Source organism: Dendrobates tinctorius, unplaced genomic scaffold (genome assembly GCF_039654945.1).
Source record: "Dendrobates tinctorius isolate UK_male_01 unplaced genomic scaffold, ASM3965494v1 ptg000204l, whole genome shotgun sequence".
In the NCBI taxonomy this organism is placed as follows: domain Eukaryota; kingdom Metazoa; phylum Chordata; class Amphibia; order Anura; family Dendrobatidae; genus Dendrobates; species Dendrobates tinctorius.
The window spans coordinates 1,474,894-1,501,529 of NW_027361871.1; the positions used below are offsets into that span (position 1 = coordinate 1,474,894).

Below are 26,636 nucleotides of genomic sequence, written 5' to 3' on the forward strand. Positions count from 1 at the left end.
TACTTTTTATTTTTTGTGTCCTTAAACCTGAGAAGAGTTATGTCACACAAAATAGTTGATAAATAACATTTACCACATTGTCAAGTTTACATCATCATCATTTGTTAAACATTTTTTTTATTAATGAGTTGGAAGAGTTAATAGTTTATCAGCCATTTCTAATTTTTTCAGCAAAATTTACAAAACCATTTTTTTAGGGACCACATGTTACATAAAATACCCAGAAGTGACACCATTAGTAAAACAAAACCCGTCAAACTGCTCAAAACTACATTCAATAAATTTATTAACCCTTCAGTTGCTTCATAGGAAAAATTGTGGCGCGATAAAATGAAAATTTTACTTTTTCCCACAAAAATGTTACTTTAGCCCCACATTTTGCATTTTCAGAAGAGTGACAGAAGAAAATGGGCCATAATATTTGTTGCACAATTTCTTCTGAGTATGCAGATACCCCATATGTTGTGGAAAACTACTGTTTGGGGCACGAATCGAAAAGAGGACACCATGTTGCATTTGGAGAGCCCCCGATGTACCTAAAACATGGAATATCCCCATAAGTGACCCCATTTTGGAAACTAGACCCTTCAAGGAATTTTTTTAGATGTCTCATGAGCACCCTGAACCACCAAGTTTTATAACATTGAGCCATGAATATAAAAAAATCTAATTTTTCCCACAAAAATGTTGTTTTAGCCCCATTTTTTTATTTTCAGAGGGTAACATGACATAATGGACCCCAAAATTTGTTGTTCAATTTATCTTGAGTATGATTATACCTAATATGTGTTGGAAAACTACTGTTTGTGCACACGGCAAGGCTTGGAAAGGGAAGGAGCACCATTTGACTTTTGGAACACAAAATCAGCTGGAATCGATAGCAGATGCCATGTCGAGTTTGCAGAGTCCCTGATTTCCCTAAACATCTTGGAAACTACACCCCTTGAAGAATTCATCTGCTGGTGTGCCAAACACTTTTTTCCATGAAAAATTTTATTTAGTCTAAACTTTTTCATTTTCACAAGAATAAAAGGAGAAAATGAACCACACAATCAATTGTGCAATCTCGAGTGCTCCAATACCCCACATGTGGTCAGAAACTACATTTCAACGACAGTGCAAAGCTCAGAAAGGAAGGAGTATCATATTGGAAGGCAGATTTTGCTGAAATAGATTGTGGGTGACAAGTCACATTGGAAGAACCCCTGAGGTGCCAGAAAAGCATAACCCTCCCATAAGTGACCCCATTTTACAACTCACTCCCCTAAATTAATTCATCTAGTGGTGCACCACATTTGTTTCATATAATGTTATACTGTTGAGTGGTGAAGAAAAAATAATTACATTTTTACCAATAACTGTTGTTTTAGCCCCAGATTATATATTTTTACTTGAGAAAATGTGGAAAATAGAAAGGCTACCCCTTAAGTTGTCTCACAATTTTTGCAATACCCCATATGTGGCTGTGCAGTACTGTTAGACAACATGGCAAGGCTGACTAGTTGATTATCAAAGCACAGATTCCACGAATCCAAGTTGTGTGCTCACCCTGGTATATCAGCCACGCGACTGGCGGTGGCTAGGATCTTCTGTTGGCCTACCCTTGGTTCTGATATAAAGAAATTCATTTCTGGCTGTGGGGTCTGCGCTCATTCTAAAAGCTCCCATAGCCGGCCAGCGGGGGAGCTGATGCCCTTGGAAGTTCTCGAAAGACCATGGACCCGCCTGTCCATGGATTTTATTACCAATCTTCCCTCTTCCAGGGGTAATACGGTGGTATGGGTAGTAGTGGACAGATTTTCAAAGCAGGCTCATTTTGTTCCCCTGTCCGCATTACCTTCAGCTTTGGTGAGTTTTCTCGTCTGGATTCGGGGTGTCCCAGGGCTGAGGACTCTGTTCAGCGGTTAAAAGATACATGGGCAGAAGTCCAGCGGCGTATATCTAGGTCTCAAGGCAGGTATAAGGAAATGAACACCTGGTCCCATGTTTCAGGTTGGAGAGAAAGTTTGGCTCTCCACGCAAAACATTAAGTTAAAGATTCCATCAGCCAAGTTTGGCCCCAAATTCATTGGCCAGTACAAGATTGTGGAAAAAATCAACCCAGTAGCATACAGGCTGTGCCTTCCACCATCTTTCAAGATCCCTAACGTCTTCCATAGATCTCTACTGAAGCCTTTTGAAGCAGTCCGGGGAGAATCCGAGTCCACTGCTCCTCTGGTTTCGGTTGAGGGACATGTGGAATATGAGATTGGTCACATGGTAGATTCTAGGTTGGTACGGCGGTCAGTACAGTACCTAGTTCATTGGAAGGGGTATGGGCCGGAGGACAGGTCATGGGTGCCGGCCCTGTTGATGCATGCAGATCGCCTGGTTCGGGCTTTCCATGCTAGATACCCAGGCAAGCCTGGGGGTCCAGAGGCACCCCGTTGAGAGGGGGGTACTGTCATGATACCAGTGCTGGGTGACCGGCACTTCTGAGGTTAATGTTTTGATCTCAGTGCAGACTCTTACCTGCACACCTGGGACCTATTATGGTGGCCTCTCATTGGTTCTGGGAAAGCTTCTTATAGCCTCAGGAAGCTCCCATCCCCTGTCAGTTATACTTTCGCCCTTGACATTGTGTGGTGACCCCTGAGTGTGTTTGTGCGGTGTTCTGGTTGCTTGATTCTCTGTTTACGACTCTGTCTGTTCTCTGGATATTGCTTTGGATTCTGCTTGGTACATTCTATGTCTGTTTGATTTTGACTTCTGCTTGGCCCTGACTATCTGTTCTGTCTCATCCCTGGTACTTTACTGATATCTCTGTGTATGACCTCCGTTTTGCCTGACTCTGAGTATTTCTGTATAGTGTCCTGCCATCTCTGAAAGCAGGACGCTAAGCCCTGCCCCTTTGCAGTCACATGACCGTAGGTCCTGTGACTGCTTGCTAAATTTCAGCGTCCACAGGTCCTGTGTATCTTTACTTTCCGGCTGTACCTGACCCCAGGCCCCCCTACAGTGCTGGTGCTGGTGCTGACAGGATCCTGACAGTACCTGCTTGTCTCAAATTAAAGTAGTGGCCAGAAGACAAGTGGGGCAAGGAAGAATCTGGCTAAGAAGTGAATGTGAGAGAGGAGTGAATGCTGCCAAGTATTTATTCAGGATCATAGGAAGTCAATGCTTTCTCCTATGTGGGTAGAGATGGCAGCAGATGAACCCAAGGACATAATTCCTTCTCTGTGTGGCCATCCTGAATTGCTGGCACTGCCTATCCGATATTGTGTATGTCCCACCACATGTCTAAAGAGAGTAGACTCTGTTACAGTCTCAATGCCACATCCATCTTATTCTAATCCCCAACACAGCAAGGTGACCCACATGCAGCATGTGAGAAGATAAGAAGACCACAGCAGTAGGAGTGCTTGGACATTGCCCAAAGATGAAGCAGGAGGGCCCTGTAAGTTTTAGATACAACACGAAGATCTCTAAATTAAATCAAAGTAAGTCAGGACTGTCTTTCCTCTTTGTGGAAGGGCATTAGGAGTCTTATTCAGATACTGGCTTCATTATTGGCATTAGCTTCAGTGGTATGATTTATTTAGCTCCTTCTTTCAGTCACTCCCCCCTCCTAGACACCTGCCACCGTTCCTTCCACACAGAGCTCTCCAGTATGTGCACTTAGTTGGTAAAGTCCCCACTTGTATTAACACCTTACTTCTATAAGGGTACTGCAGTGAGCCAGCTGGCAGAATGGCTATCCCGCTCCACTCTCCTTAGCTGTTGATTAGCAGTAGGTTGATTGGCTATCTGTTCTCACTAAGATTCCAATGAACCCCGCACAACATGCTTCTTGACTCAAGAAATGTGAACAGACCTAGTCTGTTGGCTCAAGTGGCATTCTGAGCACCAGATTTGGATGTGACAGTAGTTCTCTTAGCACCCACTCGTGGAAAGTAGTGATTGGCAGTCTGCAAATGTGTGTTGCAAATTTTGATTTATTATACAACAGGTCTGTTCTCTTGTGGCTGTATCTATATACAATGTGTGTTAGGGATGATCAAATCTGACGAGATTTGCATTTGCAACATTGTATGGATTTTACAGGTAAATTTGATTTGCAGTGAAGTTATTCTCTGTGATTTTAATGTTCTTTATTATGCTCCTGGGGCTCCCCATACCTTGGAACATGATAAATATAGGATGTAAAAAAATTATAGATAATATACTGTGTGTATATGTATATATATGAGCTTACACACACACACATATATATATATATATATATATATATATATATATATATATATTAGTGGTAGATTGGTAGATCGACTCACTCAGCTGCACACAGAGGTAAACACAGTAATGCAGTCTATTTAAATCTCTCGCTGGTTTGTTAAGGATGATGAATAAACCAGTGGACAGTTAGAAAATTAAACACAGCCTTTCTGGCTTAACCCCTTAACAACCAAGCCATTTTGTAGGTTAAAGACCATGCCTTAATTTTGAAATCGGACCACTGTCACTTTATGTGGCTATAACTCTGGAACGCTTCAACGGATCCTGCTGATTCTGACATTGTTTTTTCCTGATATATTGTACTTCGTGTTAGTGGTAAGATTTCTTCGATTTGACTTGCGCTTATTTATGAAAAAAATGGAAGCATGGCAAAAAATTTTACAATTTTGCAATTTTCAAACTTTTAATTTTTATGCCCTTAAATCAGAGAGGTATGTCACAAAAATAGTTAACAAATAACATTTCCCACATGTCTACTTTACATCAGCACAATTTTGGATCCAATTTTTTTTTTCTTAGGAAGTCATAAGGGTTAGAAGTTGACCAGCAATTTCATATTTTTCCAACAAAGTTTACAAAACCATTTTTTTAGGGACCACCTCATATTTGAAGTGAGGTTGGGGGGTCAATATAACAGAACATACTCAAAAGTGACACCATTCTAAAAACTGCACCCCTCAAGGTGTTCAAAACCACATACAAGAAGTTTATTAACCATTTAGGTACTTCACAAGAATTGAAGCAATGTGGAAGAAAAAAATGAACATTTAACTTTTTTTCCCCAAAATTTTTGTTTGGACACAATTTTTTTTATTTTGGCAAGGGATTCAGGAGAAAATGAACCACAATATTTGTTGTGCAATTTCTCCTGAGTACACCGATACCCCATGTGTGGAGGAAGACCAATCTTTAGGGGCACGGCAGTGCTCAGAAGGGAAGGAGCATCATTTGAGATTTTGAATGTCAAATTGTCTGGAATCGACAGCGGACGCCATGTCGTGTATGGAGAGCCCCTGATGTACCTAAACAGTGGAAACTCCCCATAAGTGACCCCATTTTGGAAACTAGACCCCCCACGGAACTTATCTAAATGTGTGTTGAGCACTTTGAACCCCCAAGGGCTTCACAGAAGGTTATAACGTAGAGCTGTAAAATTAAAAAATCATATTTTTTCCACAAAAATGATCTTTTCACCCCCAATTTTTATTTTCCCAAGGGTAACAGGACCCCTAAAGTTATTGTGCAATTTGTCCTGAGTACTCTGATACCCCATATGTGGGGGTAAATTACTATTTGGGTGCATGGCAGAGCTCGGAAGGGAACGAGCGCCATTTGACTTTTTGGCTGGAATTGAGATCGGACGCCATGTCACATTTGGAGAGCCCCTGTGTGCCTAAACAGTGGAAACCCCCCACAAGTGACCCCATTTTGGAAACTAGACCCCCAAGGAGCTTATCTAGATGTGTGGTGAGCACTTTGAACCCCCAAGTGCATTACAGAAGTTTATAACGTAGAGCCGTGAAAATAAAAAAATCATTTTTTTCCAGAAAAAATGATCTTTTTTCCTCAAAATTTTTATTTTCACAAGGGTAACAGGAGAAATAGGACCCCAACAGTTGTGGTGCAATTTGTCCTGAGTACGCTGATACCCCATATGTGGGGTGGATCCACTGTTTGGGCGCATGGCAGAGCTTGGAATGGCAGGAGCACCGTTTTGGAATGCAGACTTTGATGGAATGTTCTGCGGGCGTCATGTTGCGTTTGCAGAGCCCCTGATGTGCCAAAACAGTAGAAACCCCCACAAGTGACCACATTTTGGTAACCAGACCCCCCATGGAGCTTAACTAGATGTGTGGTGAGCACTTTGAACCCCCAAGTGCTTCACAGAAGTTTATAACGCCCGGGTGTGAAAATAAAAAATCATATTTTTTTCCACAAAAATGATTTTTAATGAGCTATAATTGAGCTGACGGCTTTATTGGTACCATTTTCGGGCACATAACGTTTTTTGATCGCTTTCTATACTGATTTTTCTGTTCATTTTTTGAATGAACAAAAACCAGCAATTTAGGAATGCTTTTTTTGATGATACTGCTTAGAAAAAGAATAATTTGCTACTTTTTTGTGTGTTTATTTACGGCGTTCACTGAAGGGGTTCACTGGAAGTCTTCAAACAGAGGCTGGACAGACATCTGACTGGGATGATTTAGCGAATCCTGCTTTGAGCAGGGGGTTGGACCAGATGGCCCAGGAGGTCCCTTCCAACTCTACGATTCTATGATTCTATGATTCTATGATTCTATGGTTAACTAGGGTGACATTTTTATTGATGGGATTTTTATGGATGTGGCGATACCAAACATGTGTATTTTTTTGTTTATTTTAATTTTTTTTACATAAAAATGTGTAATTTTGAGGGGATTTTTTTAGGGAATTGTTTTATTATTTTTTATTATTTTTTAATACTTTTTTTTTACATATTTTTTTAAAAAATGTTTTTTTTTTTTTACCTTGTCCCTTCATGGGACTTTGACTTTCACTTTCACATTAGGTATAATACATTGCAATGCTCCATCATTGTAATGCATTATACCAATGCTGAAAGCTGGTGTCACCATGCTATGATCATGTTCTCACCAGCTTTCCATAGGTAAATGACCCGGAGGTTGTCATGACACCTCTGGGTCACGATGGCACAGGTCGGGGACCGACCTGAGGCAGAGGGAGCCCCCTACCCTCTGCCTCCCCTCTGAATGCTGCGATTGCAGCAGTGAGGGGGTTAACAGCCAGGGGCAGTGGGGGCTCAGCTCCTATCTGTCAGTGCAGGACGCTCAGCCACTGCAGCACTGAGCTCCTTCACTGATCGGGCAAGGAGAAGCTCAAATTTCAGCTTCTCCTGCTCATCACTGCTGTGTTTGGTCTGTCAGATTGACAATCACAGCGCTGTAGGTGCAGGGACTGAGTGCAAGGGTCCCTGCCCCCCTTGCTGTGCCTCTCAGCTGTCATAGACAGCTGTCGGCACTGAACTGAAACTGCGTGTTTACACGCAGTGACAGTTCAAAGGCAGGACGTGCAGCGTCTGTCATGGTGTGGGAAGTCACCTCCTGCCTTGACGGACTCTGCACGTCCATAGACATTAAGGGGTTAAGTAAAAACAAAACATAGCATATAGCACAGTCAGTGTTGCTGCAGGGATCCGCAAGCTCAGGATAGCAAACATATAATGATACAGCTTTCCTTGGTAGGACTCACAGCTCTGGAGTTTGCATCTCCAGGCATACCGAATGCCAAATTAGTCCGACTGTGTATTTACCCTCTAGACCTCACCCTGTGGTTGCAATATGGTGAGCAGGCTCCCACCAACTCTTCAGCTGTCCACAAAAACCCAGCCCTTAACAAGGTTGACTAACCACACTCAGCACACAAGATTCTGAAGCAAACTTGCAGGTTTCAAATCAATGTAGCTAGTAGCCTCAGTGAAACATATCTTTCCTCCAGTACTATGTCAGTGACTTTGTCACATATCCCCCCTCTCCTCTATCCAAAGCCGGGGGTTTTGGCACCTTCAGTCACCAAACAGGGAAGTTTAGACAGGGGATCTGAATTACCATGCAGCTTCCCTGGCCTGTACTCCACATAACATCCTGGAGTTCTACAAACCACCTAGTCACCCGGGCATTCTTCCCCTTACTTTCTTTCATCCATCTCAGGAGTGCATGATCTAACACTAGCCTGAACTTCTGGCCTAACAAGTAGTACCTCAGAGTGTCAATTGCTCATTTGATGGCCAATCACACTTTTTCCACAATGACAAAGTTATTCTCACAGGTAAAGAGTTCTTTGATTAGATAAAAGATGGCTTGTTCCTCCCCATTTACTTCTTGGGAAAACACAGCTCCCTACCCAACCTCACGACCTGTGAGGCATCAATCTGGACCACAAACTCCTTACTGAAGTCAGGTGCGATCAAGACCGACTGCTTACACAGGGCGAACTTCAACTCTTGGCACTCCAACTCTGGTACAGAAGACCATTTGGCCATTGACGTCTTCATCCCCTTAAGAAGGTCAGTCAGGGAAGGCTATCATAGTGAAATTCGGGATAAATCACTGACAGTATCCCCCTGTTCCCAGAAATGTCCAAACCTGTTTTTTGTGTCCGGTTGTGGCCAATTTTGGATTGCCTCCACCTTATTTACTTGTGGCTTTATTTCACCCCTTCCAATGATGTAGCCCATGTATTTTGCCACTTTTCCCATGGCATACTTCTTTGGGTTTATGGTAAACCCTGCCTTCCTCAGCACATCCAGTACCGCGTGGAACTTCTGTAGATGACTTCCCAAATCTGGGATGAAGATTACAATGTCGTCCAGCTAAGCTGCGGCGTACTTTTTGTGAGAAGTTAGGATCCAATCCATGGTCATCTGGAATGTAGCTAGGGCTCTCTGCAGACCAAACAGCATCCTGGTATACTTGAATTACCAGACTGGTGTAGAGAAGGTTGTCTTCTTCTTGGCACTTTGAGACAGGAAAATTTGCCAGTACCCTTTCGTTAGGTCTAGAGTGGTGATATATCTGGATGACCCTAGCCTCTCAATGAGTTCATCGATCCAGGGTATCAGATATGTGTTGAATTTGGACAACTTATTTAGCTTCCTCTAGTTGTTTCAGAAATGTCACTCTCCATCCAGCTGTGGCACAAGGACAATGGTGCTGGACAAGCTGCTCTTTGACTCCTCGATGATGTCCAGGCTCAACATTCTCCTCGCCTCCTTCGAAATCACCTCATGGTGGGCATCTGGGATTCGATAGGATTTTTGGTTCACCTACACATGCAGTTCCTTCAACATCTCATGCTTAACAACCTGCTTATGTCTTGGCAATTCCAAAAAAAGTCTCAGTTCCGCTCAAGCAGTTCTTGACACTGATGTTTCTTGGCTGGTGACAGTGTCTCTAACTTTGTGACATCCTCGATTTTGGCTTCAAGACTGGGCTACAAGGCATGTGGCTTCCACCAGTTCAATGTCTCAGCATGGTTTAAGCAGGTTTATGTGGCTTTCTTTTTCTTGGCTGGTAGCTCTTGCCACTGTGCCAGAAATGTACTTTCAACCGTGGGGATCAACACCAATGCCCATTCTCCAGGGCTAAACTGTCTGCTTTGCTGACCTGTCATTGATCCTTGCCTGGGCCTCTTTTGCTTAACGGAGGCTCTCGCCCACAATCGGCATCACCTTTGTGATCCTGTCCTGCATCTGGCCCATATGTTTGATGATGCTCTGGTGGAGTGTAACCTCTGCTTCCCAGGTCTCCTTTGCAATGTCCAGAAGTTCCCGAGGTTGCTGTCCATATAGCAGTTTGAATGGTTAGAACCCCATAGAGGCTTGTGGAGCTTCCCTAATAGATAATAACAGGTATGGGAGTAGGCAATCCCAGGCTTTGCCATCCATCTCCATAATCTTCATAAGCATGGACTTTAGGGTCTTGTTGAACCTCTCCACCAGGTTGTCTATCTGTGGATGGTACACTGATGTCCTGAGATGTGTAATCTGGAAAGCCTTGCATAACTCTCTTAACTCTTTGGGCATGAATGCCATTCCTTTCCTTGGTCTGTCAGGATCTCCCTTGGCAGACCCGTCCATTAGAAAATATGGACTAGCTCTCTGGCTATACACCTGGTGGAGGAGTTTCTCAGTGGTACCTCCTTTTGGTACTGTGTGGCATAGTACATGACCACCAAGATGTATTGGTGCCCTCTGGGGGATTTAACGAGGGGCCCAACAACTTCCATGGTAATCCAGTCAAATGGTACCTCTAAAATGGATAGTGGGACTAGGGAACTGCAGAAGTGGGAGACGGGAGCAGTTATTTACAGGTAGGGCAGGATCAGCAGAAATTAATAATTTCTCTGTGACACACAGGCCAATAGAACCTTTGATGGACCCACTCTTGGTTTTTGTCTATGCTTAGATGCCCACCCAAGACATGAGAATGGGCTAGGTCTAGATCCCTATGCCTATAGGCTCCCGGTACTAATAGCTGCTCTAATGTTTGCCCTTTCAGTTTAATGACCTGGTATAATAAATGCTCATTGACTGCAAAATAAGGAAACCTGGTGTCAGCCCTCAGCTCTGTGGCAACCCTATTAAACACGGTAACATTGTCCCATGCCTCTTTTAACCTAAGTTCCTTCATTTTAACAGACCAAAATTTCCTCCAGAAACCCCCAACTTAGGAATCTCGTCCTTATGGGTCACCGTCTTGTCCTCATCGCCAGCAAGGACACACGAGGGAACTCATCTACCTCCGACTGCAATGGGGATTCTTCATAGCTGAACTAGCTCCTGTTTGGGTAAGTGGGCACCCTTTCACCATGAGTCCCAGAGCAAGCTAAAAGTCTGCCTCTGCCTCATTAACACTGGTGTAGCAATTCTTTAACTACTCTGACCTTCTGGGGCTAAGTGGTACTGTTTATTTTTCCAATCACTCTGGTGATGAGGTAGTCCTTGGCATCTTCATAAATACAGTGGATGCCCTCAAACTTTCTGGGGATCAACTGGTGGAGGAGTGTGGTGCTTACCAGAGTTATCACACTCCCTGAGTCCAAGATTCCAGACACCAGTATCCCATTTATTGTCACAGGACATGCCTGGGACCCATCACCTGGCTGATAGTCCACACTGCTAGCTGGATTGGCATGATATGAACAGCGCCTCCCTATGCTGCAGTCAATCTGTGTGGTAGACATAGGAAAATGGTCAGCTTTGTGCCCAGGATTGTGACACCTCCAACAGATCAAGTCCTTACTAGCAGCCTTTGGAAGCCCATTGAGACTATGGACTCGCTCCAGTTGTGGCTATTGTACCTTTCTTTTGAGAGTACAGCTCCTTATGGGTACCCCAGTATGGGGGTGCAGCACCTCCCATTTTCCTTAAGGACTTCTTGACCACCTGGTACCTTTCCACTAGGCCAACCAGGTCATACACATTCTGGGGGTTTCCCTGGGCAATCCGGGTCTGCACCAACCTTGAAAGGGTGTGGATAAATCTGTTCATAACAATGTGCTCGACCATCTGGGCTGGAGTGGAGGACTCCAGCTGCAACCACTTCTGTACAAGTCGCAATAAGTTGAATGTTTGGGAGCAAGGGGGTTTGTCAACACAATACGCCACCCAGTCAAGGACCCTTTGTGCTTTGACCTACATAGTCACTCCTGAGTGTTCCAAAATCTCAGTTTTTAATATGGCATACTCCTGTGCATCCTGTAATGCCAGGTCATAATAAGCTTTTAAGGGCTCGTCAGTTAGATAGAGAGCTTGCACTTCCACCCAATGCTCTGGTGGCAGCTTCTACCACTCTGCTGCCCATTAAAATACAGTCAGAAATGCCTCAGCATCCCCTGGGTTCATCTTTTGCATGGCTCGTCTTACCGCTTTTCGGACGTATGAGTCATCACCTAGACTTGGGTGGGGGACTTTTGGCCTTTTATAAATGGCCTCTGTGAGGATTTCCAGCTGCCTCATAAGCACCTCCTGCTGCTGTCGCTGCTGCTGCTGTTGATGCTGCTGCATCAACAATTTGTGTCCCAATGTGCCAGCTGCTGCTGTTGTACTTCCTGCAGCTATTGATGTCCCTGTTGTTGAACTAGGACAAGGTGTTTGATCAGCTCCTCCATGCAGTCTGACGTTGCTTCCTGGCTTATGACCCTTTCACACAGGACACGTGGTTTGTGTACAGCCATCACACTTGCTTCCTGGGGAAGTTGACCACACTTCTATACTACCTGTGGTAGATCTGCTCACAAGGCTGCACACAGAGGTAGACACAGGGATGCTGTCTCTTTAAATGTTTCACTGGTTTATTAAGGAAAATGCATAAACCAGTGCAGAGTTAGCAACAATAAACACAACCTTTCTGGTCTATGGAAAAACAAGACATAACATGCAGCACAATCCATGTTGCTGCGGGGATCTGTCTGCTCAGGAAAAAAACATGTAACGGTTCAGCTTTCCTTATTACAATACACAGCTCTGAAGTTTGCATTTCCAGGTATACCGAACACTGATTTAGTCTGAGGGCTGTGTATTTACCCTTTTGACCCCACTGTGGGGTGTAGATATGGTGGACAGCCTCCCACCCACTTTTTAGATGTCCTCAAAAACCCAGCCCTTAATATGGCTGATTAACCCTTCTGGACATAATATGCTGGAGCAAATTTCTGCAAGGGCAGAGGGTAAGGTGAGTGTTGAAGTGAGTATTATTACTTTTCTTAAATCATCTGGCTAGCCCTCTAAGAGTCAGCATAATGCAGGCTGCCATTTTGCTGAATTCAGGCAAAGCAAACTGCAAAAAAATCTGTATTCTAGAAAATATGTATTTTTATAAAATTGTAGAGTTCATTTCTACTCATACAGCACATTTGCTCATCTCCAGTGTGTATAAATAATCACGAAAAGCAGTCTCACCAGCAATATTGTAACATGATATATTTTTTTATTCATTAAAAGGTCCCATCTCTAAAACACTATTAGCTCTCTTACTGTTAACATAAAAAACAACTTTTTTTTGACTGGCTAACACAGTATCATGTGATCATATGAGGATTTGAAGGTAATAGGAGTGCCAAGATCATCATTGTACAATTAACATTTTAATAAGGGGGTATTTAAAATGTTTCCTTGCTCTCTATTATGTAAGCCCTTAAATTTTGTTGAGATACATTTTATGAAGAACATGATACAATTGTCCTCTTGAAGTTCAATATAATAATTATATTTGATACATTATCACAGTATTTATAAATTATTCCATGAAACCCAGAAAACAAAATTGTTTATTCAGCTCCAATGTATTCCGCTTACAGTAATAAATCTCTTTTAGACATCTGCTCTATACATATGCATGTAATAGTATTTAGGGCCATTAGCCACCTTTTTAATGTCATAATATTATTAATAATCCATGGGCAGAATGTATCAGGCACTGGCTGTATAATCTCAGCCAGGTGTGTTTGACTATGAAGCGCTTCATACTCTATAAGCTAGGAGACTGGTTAGACAGGTGGCCCCTGACAGGTTCACAATTCACATATAAATATTATTTTTCTTTATGTAGACTTAACAGTCATTCCTTTTAGAGTTCATGCTACATTCTCTGCAGAAACTTTGTAATTATCTTCCCAGAGCATGTACTCATATTATTTTCCATATTCAATACAAGTCAATTAAATATAATAATTAATTAAATGTCAGATACATTTCCATAATTCAGGAACAAAGTACAAATCCATTTGAAATATTAGGAAACTATGAAATAAATAGTTTGAACTCATATATCACGAACACAAATTATTTCTTTTTTTAACTTAAAAGGGTTGTGAACTTTAAAGATTGAAGTTTCCTTTATGACATGGATAATGGGTAAAAATGAATACAAGTGATTTGTTGCAGTTTGGAACTCATGAAAGAGTGTCTAAATATAAAAACTGCAGCAAAATGCCATACAAATTCCCAGCATGATAAGGTTCTTTATATGCAGTTTAATATAGCTTAATATAGCTTAACCATATTACGCACAATTAGAACACACTAGAAATGAAAATATTTCCCTTTTTTTGTTACTTACGTTCAGTGGGCATAATGATGACTGTTTCAGTAATGGCATGGTAATCATCATCTTCTCGTGAGCCATCGCTGCCAGAATCTCTTTGAACATCATACTGGTCTATTATATCTTGTACAGGTGGGGCTTTTGGCAAACTGTGTTTCACATTCTTGCTGATGTTAGGTGCCTGCTCAAGTCGAAGTTTACTAAGTATTTGAAGTTTTATAGCTTCTAATCTTGACAATTTGGTGCTTTCCCTCCAGGTACATGCAGTGCATTGAGTATCCTTATCATCTGCTTCATTGCACTTGCTGAAATCCACAAAGGCAACTACTACCAGAACACACATGTAAATATAGACACATACCTTTGTCATCTTCTCATTTAGTCAAACAGAAATATTTTATCTTTTTGCCTTAAGTAATAACTGAAATATCTAATAACTAAACTTTTCTGTCAAGACCATTTGAAGAAGCTGTCATACTAATACAACACGTTCAGACAACCTGTACTTTTATACTGCAACTTAAGTTTCACTTGCATCATCACAACCAATGATTGCTTGCCACATAAACAATTAATTCAGCTGGCAGAGACATTAAGTTGGGTTAGTATGATGGCAGCTTTTTGAAAGCCACAAATTATTTTTTTCCATTGACACAGATTTTGACACCTGAATATAATAGTCGTATAGAAGCTTTCATGCTTCAAATGAACCAAATAGTGGGATACGGTTTAAGAGCTGTTTATTGTTGTGAGTTAGCAAATATTCCTGGCTGCAGTAGGTGGTATAAAGCAATAACATTTCTGGTAAGTGTAGAATTATATTATTAGCATCTCTCTTTTCATAAGCTCAGTTATAATGGTTGCGATCATAACCTTTGGGCCACATGCACATGATCATTTGCAGATCCAATCTCACAAAGAGGTTAAACACAATAGCCATTTTGGTGAATAGATGCATTTTTTAAAATTTTTTTAATATTCTGTGAGAAAAATATAGTGGCGTGCATCAACAAGTGCGGAAATATTGGCAATTTTTGCACTTAATTACTCACAGTGTATCAGCCACTTCTAATAAAAGAAAAAAACTGTTTCGTTTGCAGGGATTGGCTGGCAAATTGTAGTCTGAGGCGTAAGCACAATAGACTGGCCCATTAGTGGTGTGGCCCATCTTTATGATCTTTATGCTGGCTATATACAGCAGATGGCTGTCAACCAGTCATTTAGCTCACAACCATCACAGCCAACTCTCCCATACACAGGAGCATACATTCAGCCAAGAGCTCCAATCTTCTCTATGAGAAAGTCACTCACTAAAACATCCGGCAGTGTCTTATCTCCAAGAGAAAAAAGCTTTAGGTAGTCAAAAATTGCATATGTCTAATCAACAACTAGCCCAACCATTATATACTTTAACCCCTTCGTGACAGAGCCAATTTGGCACTTACTGACCAAGCCATTTTTTACAATTCTGACCACTGTCACATTATGAGGTTATCGTTCTGGAATGCTTCTACGGATCCCATTTATTCTGAGAATGTTTTTTCATGACATTTTGTACTTCATGTTAGTGGTAAAATTTATTTGATATGACCTGAGTTTATTTAGGAAAAAAACAGAAATTTGGCAAAAATTTTGAAAGTTTTGCAATTTTCAAAGTTAATTCTTTTGCCCTTAAATCAGAGTCATATCACACAAAATATTTGATAAATAACATTTCCCCCATGTCTACTTTACATCAACACAATTTTGTAAACATAATCTTTTTTTGTTAGGACGTTATAAGGGTTAAAATTTGACCAGCGATTTCTAATTTTTCCAACAAAATTTACAAAACCATTTTTTTCGAGACCACCTCACATTTGAAGTAAGTTTGGGGATCAATATAACAGAAAATACCCCAAAATGACACCATTCTAAAAACTTCACCCCCTCAAGGTGCGCAAAACCACATTAAATAAGTTTACTAACCATTCAGGTACTTCACGAGAACCAAAACAGGGTGGAAGGAAACAATGAATATTTTACTTTTTCACAAAAAACTACTTTTGAACCAAACTTTATTTTCACAAGGCCATCAGGAGAAAATGGACCATAAAATTATATTGTGCAATTTCTCCTGAGTATACTGAAACTCCATATTTGGGGAAAACCACTGTTTGGGCACATGGCAGGGCTCAGAAGGGAGGGAGCACAGTTTGACTTTTTGGCCCTAACCCCAACCCCAACACACCCCTAACATTAATCCCAAACCTAACCATAACCCTAACCACAACCCTAATCCCAACACCACAACCCTAACTCCAACACCACAACCCTAACCCCAACTTAACCCTAACCCCAACCCTTGCCCTAACCCTAGCATCAAACCTATCCCAAGGCCCAATTCTGACCCTAGCTCTAATCCCAACTCTAACCCTAACCCTAGACCCAACCTAGCCATAGCTATAACCCCAACTATAACCCCAACCATAACCCTAACCCTGGCCCTAACCCTATCCCTAATTGGGAAATGGAAATAATTATTTTTATTATTTTTACCTAACTAAGGGAGTGATAAAGGGGTTTGACTTACTATTTTTTTATTTTGATCACTGTGATAGGGTCTATCACAGTGATCAAAATAAACCAATAGGAGAAATCTCCTATTGTTGCCAGGTGCCAGCAGCAGATCTTGGCGGGCACACTGCCATGCGCCCGCCATTTTCTTCCTGGAACAGGACGACGAGGCCTGGGGGGCACAGCAGAGGGATCAGGGGACACAGCAGGTACCGGGGTGGCTCGGGGGACCCTATTTCTCTCTCCACTGATATTCTAGATATTAGCAGAGGAGAGAGAAATAAATAGGAAATCTGACTTTTCTTTTGCGGTTACCGTTTTTCCATGAATAACAGAGCTTGCAATATGGGAGTCAGTAAAAACTGACCTGAATCATGTTCCAATGCTGGGGGGCGCTATAACCTTATTTCTCAGCACCGTTAGAAAGCTGCACTGAGGAATAAGTACACTTAACTGCTGCCGTTAAAAGGTATATTGGCGGTTGTTAAGGAGTTGATACATTAAACCACAGACCAAACACGTCGATATCGGCTGGTTCAGCCAACATTAGTCTAATGTGTATGGGGGCCTTACGCTTGGGTCTCATGTAGCACTCAAAGCCCCTCCTGTTGTAATAATCACATATACAGCCCCCACTCATAAAGTATAATAACATATAGAGCCCCTTACTCCTATAGTATAATCACATACAGTGTATTATAAGTACATATAGAGTCCCAATGGTGTAATCATATATAGAACCCCCGTAGTATAATCATATATACAGCCTCTCCTCCTGTAGTATAATCACATATAGAGCAGCTCCTCTCCTGTAGTATAAGTACATATAGTGACCAAAGTATAATCACATACATAGACCCTCCCCCTGTAGTATAATCACATTTAGAGCCCCCTCCTCTTGTATAATCACATATAGAACCCCCTTATGTAGCATAATCACAAATAGAGCCCCCTCACTCCTATAGTATTATCACATACAGAGCCCCTTGCATCTGTAGTATAATCACCTATAGAGCCCCTTCACTCCTTAGTATAATCATACAGAGCCCCTCCCATCTGTAGTATAATCATCTATAGAGACCCCTCACTCCTATAGTATAATCACATACAGAGCCCCTCCCATCTGTAGTATAATCACCTATAGAGCCCCCTCACTCCTATAGTATAATCATACAGAGCCCCTCCCATCTGTAGTATAATCACATATAGAGCCCCCTCACTCCTATAGTATAATCATACAGAGCCCCTCCCATCTGTAGTATAATCACATATAGAGCCCCCTCACTCCTATAGTATAATCATACAGAGCCCCTCCCATCTGTAGTATAATCACCTATAGAGCCCCCTCACTCCTATAGTATAATCATACAGAGCCCCTCCCATCTGTAGTATAATCATCTATAGAGCCCCTTCACTCCTTAGTATAATCATACAGAGCCCCTCCCATCTGTAGTATAATCATCTATAGAGACCCCTCACTCCTATAGTATAATCACATACAGAGCCCCTCCCATCTGTAGTATAATCACCTATAGAGCCCCCTCACTCCTATAGTATAATCATACAGAGCCCCTCCCATCTGTAGTATAATCACATATAGAGCCCCCTCACTCCTATAGTATAATCATACAGAGCCCCTCCCATCTGTAGTATAATCATCTATAGAGCCCCTTCACTCCTTGGTATAATCATACAGAGCCCCTCCCATCTGTAGTATAATCATCTATAGAGCCCCCTCACTCCTATAGTATAATCACATACAGAGCCCCTCCCATCTGTAGTATAATCACCTATAGAGCCCCCTCACTCCTATAGTATAATCATACAGAGCCCCTCCCATCTGTAGTATAATCACATATAGAGCCCCCTCACTCCTATAGTATAATCACATATACAGCCCCCTCCTGTAGTATAAGTACACAAACACACATAGTATAATCATATATAGAGCCCCCTCACTCCTATATTTTAATCACAAATAGTAAAGTATGAGTAAATATAGAATCCCCTCAATCCTATAGTATAATCATAGAGCCCCATCTGTTCTCACCCTTTCTAGATTTCATGCTGTAGTACAGTCATCCCCATATAACATAATTGCATATTTTGCTGGTAGTTTTATGCTTCCCTCACCTTCATCCACTCTAATGAAATATGTACTGTAATATAATGACATACATGACATACACCCCTTGAAGTATTGAGCTCCCTGCCAGAGTATGATCACTTACATCCCTTGCGTTAATTACTTTCTCATTGTTGTATAATTAATCACACCCTCACCACTGGACCATGGCAAGGATGAAGTATAGAAAGATGTAAAAACCTGCCTATGGTGCTACCTCAGGTAAAGCATAAATGGGCTTAATTCAAAAGAAAAATATCCTATTGTTTGAGGCAGTGCTGGCTCCTCTTATCCATAGTACTAAGCAGCCATGATGATACCCGCTGCTTTACCCTTATTCTTTACCACCAGAGAAAGACCAATATCTGCTCTGCTTTTGAGGACTCACATTCAGTACATTATTCAGAGAAAGTTTAGTAGGGGCACTATCTGAAACGCAATATGCGCAACCTGTCAATGTGAGGTAGAGACAGCACTTAGACCAGGTAGATAGTATTCCTCTTACAAACCTCCAGTAGATTATATATTCAGGATTATATACTCTAAACAGAACCAGAAAAAGAATAATCCCTAAAAATTAACTTTTAATTCAATCACTAAAAATCATAATACAGTAAAATTACCTCAATACATAGGGAGGTAGATAAATAGATAGAGGGTCCGGTAACCAAATGGTTCAATAATTCACAGACATACAGGGCCAAAAACTACTTCGCCCTAGTATGCCCTACCAAGACCCTTCCTGACAACGGAGGTTGGAACCCTAGTTGTTGACGATGTGGCGCCCCCGCTCAACGTCGGCGTCCATAGTAACGCCCTAGACCTCCCTACATATACAAAAATAGGGGACACAAAAAATACCCACACTCACACCCACAGTGCCGAAAATAGTGGTGAGACAATTATTGTCTCGTGCTAAAAAAAGTGCTAGGTGCTGTAAACTTATCTCGTAGTGTAGGACTGTAAACTTATCTCGTAATAGAGGACTGTAAACTTATCTCGTAGTCTAAAAATTCATAATAATTCACAGAATGGGTATCAGCAGAAAAAATAGAACTTATCTCGTAGTTAAAAAAAATTATACTACCCTGCTGAAATAAATCAAACCCATAATAGAAAATCTTAGAAAAAACGTATACAGAGAGATCAATGTCGCTAGTCTACAATAAAAGTACACATATTTGTTCAAAATTGAAAACCAGCAAAAAAACACTGTAAACACTGCACACTTAAATAATGGAAAAAATAGTATGTCTTAGACAGCTGTTGCACATGCGCATAAATTTAATCAGCCCAATATGTCCTGAGGCTCAGTCAACCTCAAAAGATGCACACAATGTCAAAATGAGGAACAGTATTGATATAAGGCGGTACTTCATGAGGTTTAAAGTTGAATCACTTCCATACGCCTAAATTCCTCATAGGGCACAATAAAATATAACACCGTGCAGTAACCCTTCATATATGCAAGCAAAATAGATGAACTATATCAGACATCTTCCCCATGGCAGTGTGGGGGACAATGAGAATTCATATAAAACATCGCATTGCACTCTTCAGCTTTTCACATTTCATATATAGTGCAAGGATATCTCAGTCTTGCAGGGTTAATACTGCTCTTTAAAGAAAAATAAATGCCACATGAAGTCTGTCATAAAGAAAATGTGCAGCGTATACTTATCAGCTATAGATGTAGGCAGAAACCTAATCTCCCTGGCCAAAGTGACCATACAGTGTGCGGCTTGCTTGCACTTTGGCCAGGGAGATTGAGCCCCTAGTAACTGACCCCTGATGAACCTTCATGAATATTGAGGGGGAAACGCGTATCACTAGAGTAAGTTGTAAGGTGCCCAGGATGGTAGCAGTGGGCGACATGCTGCTCCATAACACCCTGGCACAATGCAAGAAAATCCTGTCCCAGTCCATATGTGTTGTGCTGTGCAAGGAGCATTATACTCACTTAATAATAAATAATAATCTTTATTTATATAGCGCCAACATATTCCCCAGTGTTTTATAATTCATATACAACAGTCATAACAAAGTTAATGATAAAGTTAACTTGCAAGCCGGAGGCCTTTACTGTATCCACATAATTAGTTCCAGAACCAGCAGAACACTCATCAGGGGACATCCTGTTTGCTTTATGGACAGCTCAAGTACATCAGTCCTTGACAAGCAGTGTTGGGCACAGCACCCTTTGTCCTCTGCCCAGTATATTTCCATTATATTTTTACTTTCAGCTTGGACTATCCCTTCTTTAACAGTTCCCGTCAGCCCTAGGGATTTCCTGTTCGGCTTCTCAGTATTATCAAGATCAACTACCTTTCCCAAATGCAGTTCCACATCCATCTTCCTCTGTATGGAAGATTTGTCATTGCTCTGCATAATCTTGAAATCCAGACATTGCAGGAATGTTCGCAGGATGTCTTGAAAGGCCTCATTCCGTCAGAAAGTTTTGTCCACATTGTGCTTTCAGACCACTTCACCTTGAACTTGACCTTGTCACTGACACCAACAAACTCTTTCACTAACTGACTAAAACCAGGAAATGGTTCCCTTTTTTCTGGCCCTATCTCCTCCCACTGTGTGCTGGACCAATCATTAACTGTATCTTTATTTGTACACCCCAGCAGTCTGTTGCTGGGGCAAATTTAACATTTCGCCTACTTAACTACAGTCAATATTTATCTCTAAGCTAAGTGCTAAACTATATCCTATTCTTTGCCTACTCCTGAGCTGAGTGCATATTACTCACAATAGAAATTAAAACTTTACAGTATTTGCACAGTAGTATCATTACCTTACAACACTAAACATTAGTTATGTTACATTACTAAAAACTGCATGACACAGTTCACATGGCACAATAAAACGCACTAAAAACACACAGCACTACTCTTATAATACAACTAGATTATGGCCCGATGCTATCGCATCGGGAGGATGCGATAGCATCACACCTCTTGCCATGTTAACCCTCAACACACACACTCCTCTCACCTTTCACCATCTCCACTCTCTCCTTCACTCCACATACGACCCCTTCTCTCACTCCCTCTCTCATACTCACGCCGTCATCAGCGCTGCTCCACGATCCCTGACATCTTCTTCCACCGGCGCCATCCTGGATCCAGACGTTGTCCACGCCGGCGACATGTTCTTGCGGCGATGCCATCTTGAGTATCGTGAAATACCACGATAGTCAAGATGGTGTCACCACAAGAACATGTCGCCGGCGTGGACGACGTCGGGATCCAAAATGGCGTCGGCGAAATCTCGCGCGTTTTCGCCGACGCCATTTTGGATCCCGACATCATCCTCGCCGGCGACGCCATCTTGAGTATCGCGGGATTTCGCCGATCCAAAATAGCGTCGCCGCAGGGACAAGTCGCTGGCGTGGATGCCGTCGGGATCCAAAATGGCGTCGGCGAAATCTCGCGAGATTTCGCCAACGCCATTTTGGATCCCGATGTCCTCCACGCCGGCGACATGTTCTTGCGGCGACGCCATCTTGACTATCGTGGGATTTCGCCGATCCAAAATGGCGTCGCCGCAAGAACATGTCGCCGGCGTGGAGGACGTCTGGATCCAGGATGGCGCCGGCGGAAGAAGATGTCGGGGATCGTGGATCAGCGGCGATGACGGCATGAGTATGAGAGACGGAGTGAGAGAAAGGGTCGTATGTGGAGTGAAAGAGTGAGTGGAGGTGAGTGGAGATGGTGAAAGGTGAGAGGAGTGTGTGTGTTGAGGGTTAACATGGAAAGAGGTGTGTGGTGACGTCACCGGATACAACTGGACGGAAGTTGTTACAACCGGAAGCTGCTTAGGGCAATTATTATTATAGATGCTGTCTTCAGGAACAGGGAATAGGACAGTCCACACCCTTACAAAGACGCCAGTCCGGTGTGGAAACGCTTTGTGGAATAAAAAATGCTTCTTTATATATTGGTTCAAGTATCATCATTTTGATTAGAGCAGCCTAAAACCATGAATTTTCTTTTCCTTCAATCATCGTCTTGGAGTTTATCTCTAACCAGGGCAGCAGCAACCGTTAATGGGCTTTCACTGGAGTTGTGCCTACACCACTCACACAGGTGAATACATTACCTGGTTTAATATATCTTTTTATAAAGGTATCACTCTATGGTCATGTGTGCTCTGCTTTCCTACAGTGTTTATCTAATCCTAGTCCCTCAACATCCCTCTTGCTCTAGGATTATAGTCAAGTACCCCTTTGCTATAATTACCTCTTAATAATAATAATAATAATAATTATGCCCTCCTAATCACATACCCTACTGCTGTAGTCATCTCCAAACTATTTATATAATTGCCTTGTAATGTTTTCATTTCCTGTTCTGTCCAGATGTCACCGCATCCCAGAATTCAAAGCGGAGGAAGTTCACTGACCGCCATATTTGGACACCCAAGTGATGGGTGTCTCAATATGGAAACTGCTGCTGGTACCAAACTATTGCGCGGTACCATCAGCGGAACCCCATCGCACCACACACACTCTATATGCCGTACGCACCCCACACACACACTCACACAATCTCACACTCTCACACTCACACACTCACTCACACTCACAATCACACTCATACAATCTCATATATTCTCACTCACACACTCACACACATATACTCACACTCACACACCAACACACTCATACACTCACACCCATACACTCACACACTCACTCACACACTCATACACTCACTCACACACTCATACACTCACACACTCACACACTCACTCACACACTCATACACTCACACACTCATATACTCATACACTCATACACTCTCACACTTACACACACACTCATACACTCACACTTACACTCATACACTCACACACTCACACACTCACACACTCATACACTCACACACTCACACCCATACACTCACACACACACTCACACACTCATACACTCTCACACACTCACACTTACACTCATACACTAACAATCACACTCACACACTCACTCTCACACTCACACACTCATACACTCTCACACTCTCACATTTACAGTCACACTCACACACTTACATTCACACTCATACACCCACACACTCACACTCACGCAGCCACTTGCGCGGTACCACCAGCAGCACACTGTCTCACTGCGCCTATACAAATTGCTCGAAGGTGCAGTGAATCATTTGGCTGATCCCAGAAGCAGATGCACGACGTGTATACAGGCAGAGGAAGCTGGTCACATTAAAGGGGTTTACCCACGAACAAAAGTTCATTTTAAAAATGGTCTGTGTCTGACCGTATACGGAGCATACCACATCTCAAGGGCAGGGGAGGAAGCAAAAGACAATACTGACATTACAGCAGGGGATCACAGAGGATTCATTTTGTGAGGTTAAATATTTCACTGACTGTTTTTAAACAATATTTTACCTCACAAAATGTATCCTCTGCGATCTCCTGCTGTATTGTCAGTATTGTCTTTTCCTCCCCACCCAGGAGCTGTGGTGTGTTCTGTACATGGTCAGACACAGACAATTTTTAAAATAAACTTTCGTTCTTGGGAAAACTCCTTTAAATAGAAATTCCTCCTGACATGCTGTGCACTGACTGTTTAGTGATGGGATACACAGGTCAAGCAAGAGATGACATGAGAGGAGAAGACAGCAGATGGGGGAGAGAGAAAGCGCACAGGGGTGAGACAGACAGAGCACAGGGGGAAGACAGCTCAAATAGGACAGATCATGAGGGGAGAACACAGCACCGGAAGGAGAGAGACAGCAGACAAGGGGGATAGCACATGGGGTAGACAGGTCAAAGAAGAGAGCACAGATGGGAGAAGTCAGCACATGGGGAAAGAGAGAGTGGATGGGTGACTGAGCACATAGGGGGAGAGATTTTCAATGCTGCAAAGTCTGCCCCATCATGATATTATCGACCTCCCGATGTGATAGCATTGGGCCTCCATCTAGTAGAAGTATAATCTCATATCCAACAGCATAAATAATCAGTCACCCTCATGAGCATACCCCCACTATTACAAAGGATCCTAAGCAATGCTGCCAGTGTGACCCAACAAGATGCCAACTGACAACAGCACTCAACAACCCTGTCATGATGGATCTGTCCTCACCTGGGTCTTCCGTCATTGCTGACCATTCAAAGAATGCATCTGCTTCGGCCTGTGTCTCCTCAGCAAGACAAGAGCTCTTCTCTGGTGGATAAGAGAATGGTGTATCACATACTGCATAGCATGGTGCTGTATGGGCACACTTTAGAGATTTTAATGTGGTGATTTGAAGGTACATCACCAATCAGGGTCATCAGAAACTTTAGCAGTGCTGTATCTTGCTTTCAATCACTTGTGGCCACATCAAAATCTGCCGTTTACAGATTATAATCTGGCTGCCTGTGATTTAAAGGCACAATGTTCCTAATGCACCTGGCGGCCCTGAACGGGCACAGAGTCAGTATGAAATTCATAGCTATTGAGAAGGATATACAGGTGCTTCTCACAAAATTAGAATATCATCAAAAAGTTAATTTATTTCAGTTCTTCAATACAAAAATTGAAACTCCTATATTATATAGAGTAATTACAAACAGAGTGATCTATTTCAAGTGTTTATTTCTGTTAATGTTGATGATTATGTCTTAAAGCCAATGAAAACCCAAACATCATTTTCTCAGAAAATTAGAATACTTTATAACACCAACTTGAAAGATAATTTTAAAATCCAAAATGTATGTTCAGTAAATGCACTCAATACTTGGTTGGGGCTCCATTTGTATCAATTACTGCATCAACGTGGCGTGGCATGGAGGCAATCAGCCTGTGGAACTGCTGAGGTATTATGGAAGCACAGGTTGCTTTGATAGCAGCCTTCAGCTCATCTGCATTGTTAGGTCTGGTTTCTCTCATCTTCCTCTTGACAATACCTCATAGATTCTCCATGGGGTTAAAGTCAGAAGATTTTGCTGGCCAATCAAGCACAGTGATACTGTTGCTTTTAAACCAGGAATTGGTACTTTTGGCAGTGTGAACAGGTGCTAAGTCCAGCTAGAGAATGAAATGTCTATCTCCAAAAAGCTTGTCGGCAGAGGGAAGCATGAAGTGCTCTAAAATATCCTGGTAGACGGCTGTGCTGACTTTGGTCTTGATAAAGCACAGTGGACCTAAACCATCAGATGACCTGGCTGCCCAAACCATCACTGATTGTGGAAACTTCACACTAGACCACAAGCAGCTTGGATTGTGTGCCTCTTCACTCTTTCTCCAGACTCTAGGACCTTGATTTCCAAATTAAGTGCAAAATTTACTTTCATCTGAAAACAACACCTTGGACCACTGAGCAACAGTCCAGTTCTTATTGACCTTGGCCCAGGTAAGTCACTTCTAGTGTTGTCTATTGGTCATACGTGGCTTGACACAAGGAATGTGATACTTGTAGCCCATGTCCTCGATATGTCTGTGTGTGGTGGCTCTTGAGGCAATGACTCCATCAACAGTCTACTCCTTGTGAATCTCCCCAAAATTTTTGAATTGCCTTTTCCAAACAATCCTTTCAAGGCTGCAGTTATCCCGGATGCTTGTGCACCTTTTTCTATGACACTTTTTTCTTCTACTAAACTTTACATTAATATGTTTGGATACAGCATTCTGTGAACAGCCAGCTTCTTTAGCAATGACCTTTTGTGACTTAACCTCCTTGTGGAGTGGGTCAATGACTGCCTTCTGGACATCCATCAAGTCAGCAGTCTTCCCCATGATTGTGGAGCCTATTGAAACAGACTAATGGACCTTTTTAAACACTTAGGAAGTCTTTGCAGGTGTTTTTTTGTTAATTCTAATTTGCTGAGTTAATGTCTTTTGGGTTTTCATTGGCTGTAAGTCATAATCATCAACACTAACAGAAATAAACACTTGAAATAAATCCCTCTGTTTGTAATGATTCTATATAATATTTGAGTTTCACTTTTTGCATTGAAAGAACTGAAATAAATTTACTTTTTGATGATATGCTAATTTTGTGAGAAGCACTTGTATATAATTGATGGATTGTATAAATGTTATAATTTTTTTCTTTTTT

General features: G+C 42.1%; 1 protein-coding gene across 1 annotated transcript in view; it reads right to left on the minus strand.

Annotated features, from left to right (window-relative positions):
* LOC141057370 (growth/differentiation factor 8-like) overlaps positions 1-14,289 on the minus strand; it is a 250,037-nt gene extending 235,748 nt beyond the window's left edge. The window contains exon 1 of the mRNA XM_073553962.1: positions 13,896-14,289. Within this exon, the coding sequence (XP_073410063.1) occupies positions 13,896-14,250 (355 nt within the window). The 5' untranslated portion in view covers positions 14,251-14,289. The remainder of the gene's footprint in view (positions 1-13,895) is intronic.
* Between the last annotated feature and the right edge of the window lie 12,347 nt (positions 14,290-26,636).